At 41.9% G+C, this 17,069-nt stretch overlaps 1 protein-coding gene across 13 annotated transcripts in view; it reads right to left on the minus strand.

Moving 5' to 3' along the window:
• Window positions 1-17,069, minus strand: part of EPB41L2 (erythrocyte membrane protein band 4.1 like 2) — a 178,060-nt gene that overhangs the window by 105,419 nt on the left and 55,572 nt on the right. For all 13 annotated transcript variants that reach the window (XM_073575800.1, XM_073575799.1, XM_073575801.1 and 10 more), the window contains exon 2: window positions 1,401-1,888. In XM_073575800.1, coding sequence (XP_073431901.1) covers window positions 1,401-1,874 — 474 coding nt within the window. In that variant the 5' untranslated portion in view covers window positions 1,875-1,888. The remainder of the gene's footprint in view (window positions 1-1,400; window positions 1,889-17,069) is intronic.

Below are 17,069 nucleotides of genomic sequence, written 5' to 3' on the forward strand. Positions count from 1 at the left end.
TGCCAGACCTCTCCCGACACCTGCGCACTGCAGGACTCTGCTCTGCCCTCAACAGGGCAGAGCAGTGCGCCTGCGCCGGAGCCACTACAGGAAGGGAAGAAGAGGACGGCATCGTATGAAGATGGGAGGCGTCGTACCGGACCGCGACACCCATCGGACCGACCGAACCACCCTCCTCCGGTGAGTATAATCTAACTCGTTTTTATTATCTTTCAGGTTACATTGGGGGCTTATCTACAGCATTACAGAATGCTGTAGATAAGCCCCGGATGTCAATGCCGGCAGCTCACAGGGCAAAAAAATGGTGACAGATTCCCTTTAAGATCTATGGGCAGTACATAGATCTTGAAAATCTACATCCAGAGCTTATTTTAAATGAAAGGACCTATGTAATTACTGGCAGCTCTCCTGGTCTACATGTCTCACACTGGAAAACATCACTTGACATATAAAATAAGCTCTAGGGGCAGATTCTCATGCAGATCTATGTCCACGGCCCATATAGCTTAACAGGTCATTTACATATTAAGAAAAGCATGAACTTCTCTAGAATAAGACATCAGATCGCAGATATCAAGATATCATTTTGTACAACTTTCTATTATCTGCAGCCACATGCAGACGGTTTAAGAGGGTCGAGCCTACTGATGGCTTCCCTTTAAACAGTCTTTGTAAACTGTGACAACCAGATTGCTTTGCCAAGCACCTTTGTGCAGAAAGAAAAAATGTATTTAAAAAAAGTTATTCCGGCTACATTTATCGACAGGATAGGTAGGAGACAGTTTCTAGATTGGTGGGGGCCGACAAGAGATCCTCATTGATCGTTAGAGCGGGGCATTTTTCTCCCTTTCTGAATGGAGTGACAGTGCATATGCTCAACCACCACTGACTCTATAGGAATGCAAGAGAAAGTACATTACAGGACTCTCCTTTCTTTGGCAGTCCTATAGAAAAGTTAGGGATAACTCTTCTTGGGTGTCAGCTAATAAAACATAACTAATGCAACAACTGAATTCCCATCTGTTTCCTGGAACAGCAGCATAAAAATGCTTTGGAAACAAGACAAAACACATCCTTTTACTTAGGCTCACTTCATGTAGACCTTTATACTTTGTTATAAAAGGAACAGATAAACGGAATGGATTATTGGACATGAGAACATAGGCTTAGTAAATATTACACACTAGATGGTGGCCCGATTTTAACACATTGGGTATTCTAGTCTGTCTCTCTCTGCGCCGTAGATCTCCTGACGGATTCGTGCGTTGTTCGAATGCGCTGATTGGTCGCGCCCGGCCGCGACCAATCAGCGCCGCGGAATTTCCGTTACAGAGACAGAATTACAAGATTATATAGTAGATAGAATTATGTACCCACAGAACAAGCCAGGGGATGCATACCTGTATGTCTGTATGGTCAGCATCAGCTTTCTTCTCAGGACTCTCGGCCTCAGCGTCCACAGGCTGGCCTTCTGCTGGAACCTCATCTTTATTATTCACTTCGCCATCTTTTTCCTGGTTTCCCTCGGGTGACCCATCAATTTTGTCAGTGGTCTCCTCTTTAGGCTCTGGTTGGCTTAGGGATCTTTGTTTCTTGAGCCATGGAGGCAGGAAGCGAGAAATCCCTTTGCTTTCATGCACCTCCTTTTTTGCTTTCCCAGGACTTTTCTGTCCAGGACTGGTTGGGGAAGATGGCGATTCAATAGCGTTCACTTGCTCTGGTTCTCCAGGGTTTGGACTCCCAGGGCTTTCAGTAACTTCGGTGTTTTCAGCATTCTGATGATCCTGCTCATTTGAAGTCTCAGTCTGCTCATTCTGTATCTCAGTTGGTTCGGAACCATTTACTTCAATACCTGTATCTGATTCGGTTGTCATGGTCTCAGTTTTGGCTGAAACGAGAGTGAAGATGGTTGCTTAATCTCAAGAGACAAACATGAAGGCTATTGAAATATTGTGAACGCACAATCTGAGAACAAGTGGAAGCACCATATTCTTGGAATCCCCCACTCCAGCACACTGTCGGAACCCCCCTGAAGGATCTTCCCAATGTATACAGAGTCGGCTGAAGTCTACTACATTCTCTAGTGTTGTGCCCTAAGTTTTCTCAACATCACAAGGTGAGACCTGACAATTTTCTCTCACCTCACTCAACTGCCTCTCATTTCCTAGCGCTTTTTTCTCCTTCTAAGTATCTTCCACTATTCACTGCTATTGAATCATCGAAAGCTGCAGGAAAAATATTCAGGATTGAGAGTCCTCAGTAGTTGATACCTTTTAATGGCTAACTGAAAAGATGGTAATACATTGCAAGCTTTCGAGACTACTCAGGTCTCTTCATCAGGCTAGACTAATACAAAATCTGAAGTCACATATTTATGCACAATACAGCCTAGCGCTGTCCATTTGTGCACGTTTCTTCAGAAGTGGTTTTAGTTCCATAAAGATGCGGTACATTCTGGTATCCTCCATTTTGATACAGGAAAGATGTATTAGTCTAGCCTGATGAAGAGACCTGAGTAGTCTCGAAAGCTTGCAATGTATTACCATCTTTTCAGTTAGCCATTAAAAGGTATCAACTACTGAGGACTCTCAATCCTGAATATTTTTCTATCTACTGGCTAACACGGTACAAAGATATACATCTTTCCTGTATCGAAAGCTGCAGCACACTTGTGAGCTTGAGCAAACAGTGGTCATCCATTTAGGAGACGGAAGGTGGTTCTCTAAAACAGAGTGTGGTCTCCAGATTTAAGTACTAAAAACGTAAGCAGAAATGGAATGGAGGAAGGAAGGATATACATGAGATGAAGAATAAGAAGGAAGCTGGGAGTCGCACAGTGACACAAACACCCTCTATCCCTGATCACTATATGACATAACCTAAAGGGTTATTTAAAGAACTTCAGTCTCTTGCGATTTAAAGCATATGTCTACGAAAATCATGTCCTCATATTCTGTGAGGACTGCCCACTCTTGTGAAAAAGGGGGGACGAATCCAGAAAAACAACCAGATGTCATAGTATAAAATTGCTTTATTATGTGGTAAGGCAAAGAACAGAATGCAATAAAAACATGCAGCAGTGCTAGTTAGCCATTACAAAAAGTTAGGACACAGTGGACCATGTTGCCAGTAATATACGGGGACCCTTGATTTGCCTGAACTTGCAACTTTCAGGTAATTTATAACGAGCTCATCCTATTTGATCTATATTTTATATGTTATTCATCAGCTCGCAATTGGGGATAGCCTTGTGGGTATCTGGATTGCGTTACATTTTCTCTGCTGTTGTGATCCTGATTGGTGACTTCCTTTTTATGCCATATATGACAATACTTGTATATTACTGGCAACATGGTCCACTGTGTCCTTACTTTTTGTAATGGATAACTAGCACTGCTGCATGTTTTTATTGCATTCAGTTCTTTGCCTTACCACATAATAAAGCAATTTTATACTATGACCTCTGGTTGTTTTTCTGGATTCGTCCCCCCTTTTTCTATGTGAATTTTTTGCAACTGGTCAATTACAGTCCACAATGTTGTAATATATTGGGACATTAACTATGACTTTGGGTGGTACAGTGTTTATTGCATTGTCCCATACGACTCATTATTTTCCACTACCCTTTTTGTATGCCATCCACTCTTGTGAAAGCATAGTATAGGCATGAAAAGCTCACATCATGTGACCACTGGCTGGATTCACTTTTGGCACACTGCTCACTTAAAAAAAACAAAACAAAAAAAAAAACACTCATTAAATGCTACACCCTGGGAGAGAGCACACACATCAGAAAGCATCAGGTAAAGGTCCTCGTCACACTTCCTAGACCAGCACTTGGGTTTTTGAGGGTCACCTTTGTAGTTAACTCAAGCAAGAATATCATTTTACCATCTGGATACAACTGCTTGTACTGCTATAACCACAAAAACCATCAGTCGCCAACCACGCTAGTGGGGGACAACATACGGGTGACATCTTGTGTGAAGCATGTGTTCTTTCCTATTCACCCTTGTCATCCATGTTGTCGGAAGAAAATAGATATAACACTGATATGTGAAGGCCATAAAGGAATTTTTCGGTCTGAGAAGAAAAGTCTACAGTTTCTGTGTTACGGCAGACTGCCAAATCATGACACTGTGCAATGTGCACACTAAGGATTCCGCTGCAGTCCCTACACAAGTGGGCGATCACATGACCGCAAATATGCAAATATGTGATTTGCGTAGTTTTGGCAACATGCCAATATGTCTCAAATTAGCGTCTCTCTATTCTCTTCTATTAAGAGAAGCTGGATGAAGCTTGTCAGCATGTGACCCCAATAATGCAAACCGCATACTCCCCATGCAAGTGGGTGATCACAACACTGCATATATGGCATACATGCGGTCACATGGTCAGCTACACACAGGGAATACGGGGGACCGCACACTGTCAGGATTCAGCAGTCTGCAGGCACTTTGCAACTGCAAACCTTTCTGATTAGACCGTAAAACCCCTTTAATAGCAGGAGTGACCACACTTTATACATTACCCGCAGAGCAGGAATGAGAACAAACAGTTGCATAGTACTTGGTGCAGCTGTGTGGCCCTAATTAACCTTTACAAGCATTTTTAAAATTAAGCTTTAATACTGATCTGTATGACTACAGTAAAGATAATCATTATTTTCTATGGTGTCAAATCAGAATATAAATCACCTGTGCACGCGTCTCCACTAATAGGAGAGACCCTAAGGGTATGTGCCCAAAATCAGGAATTGCTGCGCTTTTATGCGTATTTATGCAGCGTCAAACCCGCAGCAGCCAGCTGTTACAGTATAGTGGATGGCATTTCTTGGAATCCCACGTCCACTATGCATGCAAGTGCACCTGCGGATCACATGCGGACACTGACATACAGCTCGTCTTTCAGGACCGTAACATGGCAATTTCTATTGCGGAGATGCTAGTCAGCAAAACAGAAATTTCACCAATAGAATGTATTGGATGCGGTAAATCCACACGGTTCAGTGAATACATTCGGATCAACCTGCAATAGGACGCAGCGAAAATACTATGCATCCAAAACGCTGCCATTTGCTGATCGTGGGCACGTAGCCTTACACAATTACTCCCGGTACAGAGTGCTGCCTCTATAATCTAATAATCCTGTAGCCAACTAGGCAGATGATGTGACATTTGATGCTTACTACCATTCATATAGACAGGGAATAGTCTGTCTTTGCATGTACATAGTAAATAAAGGTCTAAGATCCAATTCTGCTATGTTAAAAGCCTGAACGCCCACAAGAGCAGGGCCCTCTCCCCACTGTACCAGTCTGTCATTGTTAGTATGCTCATTGTAATTCATTTATATACTGTTGTGTATATAACCCATATGACGTACAGCACCATGGAATTAACGGTGCTCTAAAAATACAATAATATTTTTAAAGGGAATCTGTCACCCCATTTTTGCCATATGAGATGTGGCGACCGCCATCAGGGGTTTATCTACAGCATTCTGTAATGCTGTAGATAAGCCCCGATGAAACCTGAAAGATAAGAAAAACACGTTAGATTATACTCACCGGGGAGCGCAGTCGGGTGCGATGGGTGTCGCGGTCCGGTCTGGCACCTCCCATCTTCATACGATGATGTCCTTCTCCTTGCTTCTCCCTCGGTTCCTGCGCACGCGTACTTTATCTTCCCTGTTGAGGGCAGAGTAAAGTACTGCAGTGCGCAGGCGCCAAGAAAGGTCAGAGAGGTCCGGCGCCTGCGCACTGCAGTATTCTGCTCTGCTCTCAACAGGGCAGATAAAGTACGCGTGCGCGGGAGCCGAGGGAGAAGATGGGAGGCGCCAGAAGGGACGGTGACACCCATCGGACCGGACCCCCGGGTGAGTATAATTTAACTCTTTTTTCTTATCTTTCAGGTTTCATCGGAGGCTTATCTACAGCATTACAGAATGCTGTAGATAAGCCCCTGATGGCTGTAGCTTATAGGGCTAAAATGGGGTGACCGATCCCCTTTAATACATAGAAATATTATGGTTATAGATGCTATTCTACGTGGTGCTAACAGAATTCGCAGCATGCAGTGAACTCACACACGGTGGCTCAGTGCTTAGGTCTGGGGTTCTAGGTTCCAATCCCACCAGGGACAACATCAGCACGGCTTTCATGTGAGCATCACCTGGGTGCTCCAGGTTCCCACGTGCTAAAGACAAACTGATAGAAAACTTGGACTGAGTGCAAAATATGTTGGTGCAATAAAACACTGTAATAAAGGGTGAAAACAAATCCTTACTTCCTGTCCTCTACAATTGTGGCAACACAAAAAGCTATTCTGCTTATACTGAAGAAATTATTTAATTATGCTTTTAATTTCAGTTCCTCAAAACCTCCCAAACTATTCTCTAGTAAAGCAGAAGTCACACAGTAAGCAGGCACTTGGCAACTCAGGAGGATTTTCGAGCTTCACTTGACAGTTTCTTGCCAAGACAGTCTCCAACCACTACTGTTCCTCCATAACTGATCAGTTCGCTTTAATAACGCTTCATCCAGATTGAGGTAAAACTTCACAACAGATAAACAGGCCATAAAGGAACTGTAATAAGCATTAAACATAGAAATGGGTACCAAAACACGCGTTTAATGCACGGCTCCTGGTAAAAGTTTTTAGTCTGCATATTAGAACGTAGAGTGGACCACTGTGGGGGCAGATTTATCAATTCTGTTTATGTTGCCTCTCCATTGCAGAGATATTAGCACTCAAAAGTATTTGGCATCTAATAAGCTAATTGAAGTCAAGTCCTTCTGGCCAATTTTCAGAGTGTTTTCACTTGGAGCATGTACTTTTTCTCACTGTATGACACTGACCAATCATAAGAAGGAAGCAACACACAAGAAAAAGAAAAACAAGTGCTCACCATAGTTTCTAAGAGTAAAATGAATAAACGTGCCATTTATACATCCCTTTAAGTTCCCAACCAGGTTTTGGCCTCTAAAACAGTATTCAAAAATGCTTAAGATGTCCTAGGAGACTACATAACAATGAGAGATTTATCAATTGTTGTACAATACGAATGAAAAAAAAAAACAAACAAAAAAAAAAAACAACTTGTGACCTGTAGCATATTTATGATGTTTATTAAAAAACATTTATTTTACCCGCTTACATAACACTATTAATTTTCCACAGTGCTTTAGAGACATTATCATGTAAAAAGTATTTTTCTTTTAACTCCTCCTCTTTTGGGCAGACAATGGCTCAAAACCTGAAATACATCATAAAACCTAATAACAGTTACGTTATTGCAAGGATTCAATTCTCATTTCCAAATTCATAGCATGAAAAAGAAAAATCTCAACAGTCCACAGGCAAAAAGCCAGGAAATCATCAATTATGCTACACAACCACCCAAAGGAACACGCTCAAGCCCATAACGAAATCCATGAAAAAACTGCTGTGGAATTCTATGGGAATCTGGAAATGTGGTCTCACAAGGCCATCCCTAAGTAGGTAAACTCTTGGGAAGCATGAAATAGCCAAAATTCCCACAAAGAAAGGTTATGTGTGGTTTACCCTTACTATTCTGCTTGCCTTCACAATGTTGAGTCTAGGAATAAGAATTGCACAGCTGCATGAAGCCGAAGGCAGAAACCTACAGCCTATAAATAGGCTTTACAGAAAACTATGAAGAGTTGTCAAGCATCACTGCAATGGATGTGGGCATGGACTCTAATAAGCCGCCAAAGCTGATCGACCCCTTATATATCTCTGCAATTCAAGAAAGCCACCATATTCTTACGCGCATTAGTAACCCTTGTACACATTACCTTCTTACAAACAATGTTGTTAGTTCTTAATGGACAATAAAAAGATATTTGAATACTGGGTTTGAAATTACCATTTTTTTCAAAACTAATAGCAGCAAAAGGCTTTGAATTGCAACAAAACCGCACAGTGCCAGCACAATAACCTATAAAACCACTTAGTGACACATTCACAGCATCACTGAAGCCCAATGCAAAATGGCAACACCCTACATATGGTTTGTTGTGTGGCTGGAGTAAGGGTTTTTTCTTTTGATTGTTTTTTTAAAGCGCGTAAATATGACAAGTTTTCTAGTAAAATCCTCTCCTCCACTCCAGTAAACACCCGTCCTTTGTGGAGTTTTTTTTTCATTTCCTGAATCATTTTGAATAGTTTTTCCCAGTTTTTTTTCAGCCTTTTTATTGGGTAATGCCTGGTTTTTAGCATTTTCCATCAGGAGACAATTTGTTTTTCTTCCGCAGCAGTGTCACGATTCATTTTTGAATTTGTGTCAGTTCTGGCTCCACTAAGTTAAACTTTTTTCCTTTCAGGCCATCAGGGGTTAATGTCAGTTTTTCCCCCCCGCTAGCAGTCTGGTGTTACTGCAGTGCTGCTGGGTCAGCCGATGTGGGTGGTGACCACTCCCTACATCCTTTAAAAGGTCACCTGATGCGTTAGCAACACAGGTCCTTTCTGGAGACCAGCCTAGCAGAAGCAGCTCTCTGGTGCCTGCCATGTTTGGTGTTAAGATTGCTTTTGCTGTTGATATCTGCGGTGTGGAGCTTTGCAGCGGTGCATATAAGCTAAGTGTGTTTTTTCTCTTAGCCCCTTCTGGTGTTTGTCACTTTCACCTGTGTGTACTATCTGCAGTGGCAAGGCTAGTGCATTAGACAGGGCAGAGACAGGTGACACTACGAGTTAGGTTCCTGACGGCGGCAGGGGAAAGGACCTGCATAGGGTGTTAGGGGAGTCTAGGGACAGGTGCTGACCATCCCTCATTCCCTATTGCTAGGGCTTTCCTTTCGCCTTTTCCATCCCATTGTGTGTCCGTTGGGGGTCAAGTCACACCATGACAATCAGGTTTTGAAAAGTGGTGGGAGAAAACACTAAAGAAAATTTATGCAAGCAAAAAAAAAAAAAAGAAAAAATAGGAGGTGTCTTACAGACATTTTTTGAGCAAGTTCTTTTAAGCACGTTTGGGAAGCTCCCACTCCAAAACCTCCATGCAATAACCATGTTACAAGCAACCTGGCAACAATCACGCCATGTTCAACATTGTATCTACACCGCCCTTACAGTCACCATGTTTCCAATCTTCAAGACAAAAGAGCCACATGGAAGCCAGGCCAGATTTATTTCGGTTTTTAATCACTATACATGCAGCATGTGCCCTCTTATATGAGCCGTATGAAGAAGTACAACTGCTTCTGTTATTCATTCACACGACACGGGGCAAGAACTGTACAAAGTTAATTCTCTGACAGCTCGCATATGAGCACAGTAAGCAATTGCTGCATTTAAGACAATTTAGCATGAAATGTGTGGAAGCAATTTTCCAGGAAACATCACTTCCTCAATTACAAGGATCCAATACTACTTCACTTCTTATCAAAAAACGGTATCCTGCTGTGTCGGCACACACATTCATAAAAGAACTCAATCTGATTTCATCCGTATCTATGGTAGTGCTACAAAATATAGCATCAGAACAAGCGCTCTAATAAGTCTGCTAAACTGTTATTCGGACGCACAAGACAGAGCACACATGCAGCATGGATGTGTGTATAGATGGGGAGAACCCTCAGTCTAGGGGAGCTGGGCAGGGTTAGAAGCCACTGGGAACTTGCCCTGGGTAGTCACCCTAGTCAGGTCTTCACTGATGCCTTTTAGATATATGTGATAAGTGAAATCCTTTCAGAGTAACAGTCGTAGAATAGAAGGATTCTGTGGGACGTCGGGAATGTGGTCAGATTTTCCGAGTATTTGGCACTTGCAACGTGTGAAATCCATGGTGACATTCATAGTACAAATTTATATTCTGCAGATTTCAAAATGATACCACTTCTGTATTACCAGGCACAAAGCCGCAGTAAGTTGCCCCACAGAAACGTACTTTCATACCTAGTTTTTCATGCATTGTTTAGTATAAAGAAAACAAAAAAACAAAAACATTGTCTACCTCAGTTGAATACAAGCCTTACTGATTCTTTGTCTGGGTGCTATAGACAGGATCACCAATGTAGCCTGCCTTAGACAGTTAAGATAAGTTCCAAGTGTGCATATGAAGGGGGGCCGGTTGCTGTGGTCCAGAACTGAGTGCTCTTCACCCTGAAAGCCCTCTTCTAAAAAGTAATCTGACGTGTACAGTATGTTGGGCTATAAAATGCATTCTGTAGTCCGTGTTACCTCCCAGTCCATGGGTCCAGATACACCTGCGCACACACAACAGGAGATCTTGGGTCCGGTTCGACAGGCTCGGTTTTACTGTACAGGTCGGGTACATTCAGCTGCGGCATACTGTATGAGAGAGTCCCCTTTCACTGATAATAAATAATCTTTATTTTTATATAGCGCTAACATATTCCGCAGCACTTTACAATTTGCACATATTATCATCACTGTCCCCGATGGGGCTCACAATCTAAATTCCCTATCAGTATGTCTTTAGAAAGTGGGAGGAAACCGGAGTACCCGGAGGAAACCCACGCAAACACGGGGAGAACATACAAACTCCTTGCAGATGTTGTCCTTGGTGGGATTCGAACCCAGGACCCCAGCGCTGCAAGGCTGCAGCGGTAACCACTGAGCCACCGTGCCGCCACTGATGTTCCCTTTGCCCCATGTGCTATCAGTTCTTGCCTCTGTTCTGCCCAAACTGCCCCCAACTCAACAGCTGTGTTGGTTCTAGGAGGTTCCTATCCGGCATTACAGCGTCGCTGAGGCCCAACATCTTTCCCTCTCGCTGTGACCCAACCTGCCTTTTCAACCAAGGGAAGAAAGAGCCATGAATACTGATATCTCTCCCGAGTCCTAATCTCTGGACCATACAGGAGTTTGCGCAAAACTTCAGATGTGTCCTCATGCTGCATGGGAGATTTGACACTGACAGCACACTTTGCCGCCTCTGCGTCCACTGAATTTGAACCTGTAGCACCTCACACTGCCAGAGGCTTCATACACTCTCACTCTACTCATAACTGGGAATTGCTTCCCTTTTTAGCAAATCTAACCCCTCCCCATATGTGGGCTAATCCCAAACTGCTGTGACTATATTCCTATGCCTTGTAATGGACAGACCTCCCCAATGCCCTGCAATGCGCTTGAGATAAAACCTCAAGGAAAACAGACACAAGCCAGCCAGAAGGATAAAATAAAAGGAAAAAAATTTTTTTTAATAAAAACAACTATATAACATTAATATTCATATTATAAAAATCAGTTTATTCTTGACTCTGCGTCTTCATTTACCCCTTTACACATATATGCTGCAGTTATCCCACTGCGTATTTGTATGCGGGAAAACTGTAGCTTATTAGAGGCCAAAGAAAAGCGTACGACACAGCCAACAAATAAAAAAATAAAAAGATGCAAGTAACCGAAGTTATCCAATTGGTCCAGAAATGGTGAGGAAAATCTGCAGAAGCATTAAAAGGAATGAAATAGGCACCATGGGAACTCTCTTAGGAACATTCTGGTGCTCAAATAGACTCCCAAGCTCATCTAATAAAATAGCAAGAACTCGGCAATCAGTTACCACTTGCGAATTTTGAGCTTATGGTTACAGAATCCAAGGATATAACAAGTGATGTTTCGATGATCACATGTGACCTTCCACATTTCTATACAATGCACATTGTGTTGTGGAAAAGCGTTGGTGGCGTCTCATGTTTTGAAGGACATCGGATGAATGAATAAAGACATTTTAAATCTTGAGAGCTGGATACCTTTCTCCATATGGACGTATAAATGTAGGTCTCACATTTATAATGATTTACAATAAAAATTATATTGTGGTATCGGGTTAGGCAGAAAAATAAAAATCTATGTAAATCCTTCTATGCCCAAAAAAAAAGAGAAAAAGTATTCTAGAAGTGTATCTTTATTAGCTTACCAAAAAAATGATATTTTCATCAGGCAGGCTCCCAAATGAGTTACTGAGGCAAGAGCACAACATTTTAAAGAAGTTATAACAGGACATTTGAGAATGGGGTGGACAGGGTGATACCTCCTAAAGATAAACCAGCTCTAAAATTACAGCTATTTTACAAATGGAGAAGTGGTGGGGGTGATGGCTAAAGTTCAGTGATCGTCGGTCTACTGGAGGGGTGAACTGTGTCCAGGTAGGGAGACAGAATCCCGGTGTTAGGATACTGTCAGCATGCAAGTAGTATGGTAGTAAGCACTAAAATGAATCAAAATTAACCCTTTAAGGCTGATTGAGTGGAGTTATTAATCAGTTTCACATTAGATTTTAACAAAAAAAAGTTAAGAACAACAGCCAAAATGATTCTTCCATTCTGTTCTGTCATCTGGCAAAACAATTTGCTGCCTGTTCAGCTCTATTTGACGAAAGCTGTGATCTGTAATGACAAATTAGCTACAGCGCCAACCGGAAGTCTGACGTAGTCAGAGACACACCCCCTGACTCCTCATTGGTTGCAGCTTCCCACCGCCAGCTCACACTTTTCCCGATTGGCTGCTTTGTTCAAACAAGTCTTTCCCAAGTTCTCCAGAAGCTTGGTGGCTTTCTATTACACCAAAGGCCTAGAGATTACAGTACAGTTTACTAAACTGGAATTTACTGTAGAAGATGAAGCTGAGCAAATATAGTGTGGCAACTCAGCATCATAATGCAGGAGCCTGGAAAGTTGCTTTGATATACTTACCAGAGAAGCATGAAAATTTTTCAGGGTCCCATTCACAGCCAGTACTGAAAAACTGCACATGGTTTTACCAACAACTGCCACTGATCTACAGTAAAGTTTCAGCAGCGTCCAATATACTGGAGAGGCTTTTAAAACAACCAGCCACATGTCAAATGTGATCAGGAGAGGACACCACACTAATATGTTGGGAGGTAATAGTGACCAGAACAATCCATACAGAAAACGCAGCACACTCCGATCTTTAACTCCTTCAAAACCTTGACAATTTCTCCTTTTGCGTTGTTGCTCGCCTTCTTCCCAGAGCCAGAAACCTTAATTTCACAGTCCATGGCAATGTGAGGGCATGTTTTTTACAGGACGAATAGTACTTTTGAATACCACAATTGATTTGAACATAAAATGTACTGGAAAAGTGCAGTCAAACTGCAAAAAAGTGCAATTCCACAATTTATTTTTTTTAACCATGTTTACTAAAGGCTAAAAGGGACTTGCCATTATGATTCTCCAGGTTGGTGCAAGTTTGCAGATACCAAAAATGGTTGTTTTTTATTTAAGTAGTGAAAAAAAAATTCCAACGTTTAAACTGAATATAAAATAATATAGCCAATCTGAAAAACTATACTACATTTCCGAGATATTTGCTAATATTATTACACCTACAACATATTGAGACAGGATCTTGGAGATGGGAATACCCCTTTAAGCTGCAAGTCTGCAGTCACTATCCCTGGGGCTCTGGTATGGTGTTGTGACATGCGACACCAGCACCCAATCAGCACTGGCATCCCTGTCCATGCCTGAAGAGGATCCCAGACTTCCTCTTCATGTTCGATTTGTCCGAAGGCAGGGACAGGGATGCCAGTGCCGATTGGGCGTCAGGCACCACATGTCATCGCACGAGAGTCCCAGAGACAACAAGTGCAGACACAGCGGGAACGGCATTGGCACAGTATAAACTCGCCAAGCGAGGTGTATGAGAAGTTGTTCAAGTAGTGGACAACTTCTTTAGCCAACGTTAACGCCATGCCAACAATTTTTTTCCCCTTTGCTAATATTCTGGCAATGAAGAGGCAAAAAGTTAAACAAAAAATTTACATGGTGTGTCCAGTGCAACATGAAAAATTTGGTGAAAGGTTCTCTTTAAATCCTGCTGAAAACTACATTGCAGAATCACAGCAATTTACTACCGCCGGCATCAGCCACTCCAGCCAAGAATATGCAGAATATGTGAGTACCCTGAAGTCCTATTTACAAAAATAGCACCAAGATCACCCAATAGAAAAAGTGCTGGTTAGCCTCTGCACATGGCATACTTCAGGCCTACAGCAGAGATGCACATCTGTGGACCAGAAAACCTATAAAGTTGTAAGCTGTCACATTTCTACAGGCTTCTATTGTGCAGAAGATCAACCGTGTCCTTTTAACTCTGCAAATTTATTATTTTAGGATGTTGAAAAGAATGGACCGAGACAGGTTCATGGTAAGGCATACACTTGATAACAAGCACTATATTTTCACCAGTAAGCTACACCATTCATCATGGGTAATAAGAGGCTTCTTTACCTTGTTGTTCATGTAGTAATTGAACAGTAAGCCATCTTTCAATTTACCAAAAAGAAACAAATTAAAAGTGGTTAAAAACCTAAAGGAAACAATTGTGTGCACCACAACTGAGAATACAGAGCACACTATCTGTGCAGTAAATCATCACTGATGCAGCAACCAGACACACACTACATGTCCTAGGGATGAGACCTACAGAATGACCTAATGTAACAGACACTGCTAGTAGTAATAAACTGGATAAACAATGCAGTCCATCAGAAACCATCAAAGGGCCATCAATACAATGGAGAGGAAGAAGAACAGATTATTACCTACGGAATACGTGTTTTCGGTATGGATTGTCCCCTTTACTGCTATCTGCAGGCTGGAGCTGACGGACTGCCGGGCAGTCACTCCGACTCTGAACTAGCCAAAGCTAAGGCAATAGAAGCTGAATGGGACGAGTAATGAACTAGGCAGACCCCACCCAAACACTGACATTGCTGGAGATAGAGGAGGAGGAAGAGAACACTCACACGAGTCCACAATTCACCCAAAACAGCTCTGACACGAGTCCATTTAATCACTTTCATGAAGCTAATGGCACGGTCTGCTTCCTCTGATGGATGGAGGACTCCATGCTATAGAACAACACACAACTCATATGTGGAGTGACTTCAGCAAACATTCCTCAATAAGGCTGACTTCAGAGGAGAAAAATTATTAACTCCTCAGGGATTAGGTACTGACCAAGCCAAGCCATACTTTGTAGTAACACATTGTGCATTTAATTACAGTCAGAGATACCAAATGTGTGTAAGGCCATTTACAGCAGATCTGGCTTGGCTACAGTGCAAACCTTTCAGAGGGAATCCATCACACTAAACAGAAGCTGTATACTGATAGAGGGCCATTTCAGGCACATCAATGCATAGCAGCAGAACTAGAAAACATCCTCTGCCATATGCAAACCACTCACCAATTGACCTGAAGCTATATTGTCTGCAATCTGGACGACCACCTATCCATTCAGACTTTCTAGACATCTAAGTTCACACTAGGCATGCTGGATTGGTCTCTTGTGCATGTTGATAAAGTTTAGTGTGAGGATTTTTTTTTTTTTTTTTATTTCATTTCATAGAATCTGGTTTTGGTACAAAAAACGCAGCAAAATCTGATACTTGCGTTTTTTCACCACTCATTCAAATCAATGGGGAAAACCACTGAAAGAAGTGACATGCTCCAAGTCCAAAAATCAATGCAAAGCACAAAACACCGAGGACATAAAAAAAAAAACTGTGTGTGCGCATGAGATTTCTGAAGTCTCATAGGATTTGCTAGTACTGTAAAATACAGCTAAAATGGCATTAAAAACACACTGAAAAACACACTGAAAAACACGCCTAGTGTGAACACAGCCTAACAGTGGATAAAGCAGGCTATATCAGATGTCAATGTCTCTCAAGCCCCTATATAAATAGTATAAGGGTGTCAAAACTGATGGCAAGTCCCCTTTAACCCCTTCATGACCCAGCCTATTTTGACCTTAATGACCTGGCCATTTTTTGCAATTCTGACCAGTGTCCCTTTATGAGGTAATAACTCAGGAACGCTTCAACGCATCCTAGCGATTCTGAGATTGTTTTTTCGTGACATATTGGGCTTCAGGTTAGTGGTAAATTTAGGTCGAAAATGTTTGCGTCTATTTGTGAAAAAAACGGAAATTTGGCGAAAACTTTGCAATTTTCACATTTTGAATTTTTATTCTGTTAAACCAGAGAGTTATGTGACACAAAATAGTTAATAAATAACATTTCCCACAAGTCTACTTTACATCAGCACAAATTTGGAAACTATTTTTTTTGTTAGGAAGTTATAAGGGTTAAAAGTTGACCAGCGATTTCTCATTTTTACAAAAAAATTTGCAAAACCATTTTTTTAGGGACCACCTCACATTTGAAGTCACTTTGAGGGGTCTATATGGCAGAAAATACCCAAAAGTTACACCTTTCTAAAAACTGCACTCCTCAAGCTACTCAAAACTACATTCAAGAAGATTATTAAGCCTTCAGGTGTTTCACAGGGACTAAAGCAACATGGAGGAAAAAAATGGACATTTTAATTTTTCCAACATAAATTTTCATTTAGCATAAATTTTTTCATTTTCACATGGGTGACAGGATAAAATGGATTCTTAATTTTGTTGGGCAATTTCTCCTAAGTACACCGATACCTCATATGTGGTCATAAACCACTGTTTGGGCGCACGGCAGGGCTCAGAAGCGAAGGAGCGCCATTTGACTTTTTGAATGGAAAATATGCTGGAATAGTTAGCGGTTGCCATGTCGTGTTGGAGAGCCACTGTGCGCCTAAACATTGGCGCTCCCCCACAAGTGACCCCATTTTGGAAAGTAGACCCCTAAGGAGCTTATCTAGATGTGTGGTGAGCACTTTGAACCCCCAGGTGCTTCACAGAAGTTTATAACGCAGAGCCGTGAAAATAAAAATATTTTTTTTTCCTCAAAAATGATTTTTAGCCCACTATTTTTTATTTTCACAAGGGTAACAGGATAAATTTGGACCCCAAAAGTTGTTGTCCAGTTTGTCCTGAGTACGCTGATACCCCATATGTGGGGGGGACCACTGTTTGGGCACACGTTGGGGCTCGGAAGGGAAGTAGTGACGTTTTGAAATGCCGACTTGATGGAATGGTCTGCGGGTGTCATGTTACGTTTGCTGAGCCCCTGATGTACCTAAACAGTGGAAACCCCCCACAAGTGACCCCATTTTGGAAACTAGACCACCCAAGGAACTAATCTAGATGTGTGGTGAGCACTTT

The sequence above is a fragment of the Dendrobates tinctorius genome, unplaced genomic scaffold (genome assembly GCF_039654945.1).
Source record: "Dendrobates tinctorius isolate UK_male_01 unplaced genomic scaffold, ASM3965494v1 ptg000046l, whole genome shotgun sequence".
Classification (NCBI taxonomy): domain Eukaryota; kingdom Metazoa; phylum Chordata; class Amphibia; order Anura; family Dendrobatidae; genus Dendrobates; species Dendrobates tinctorius.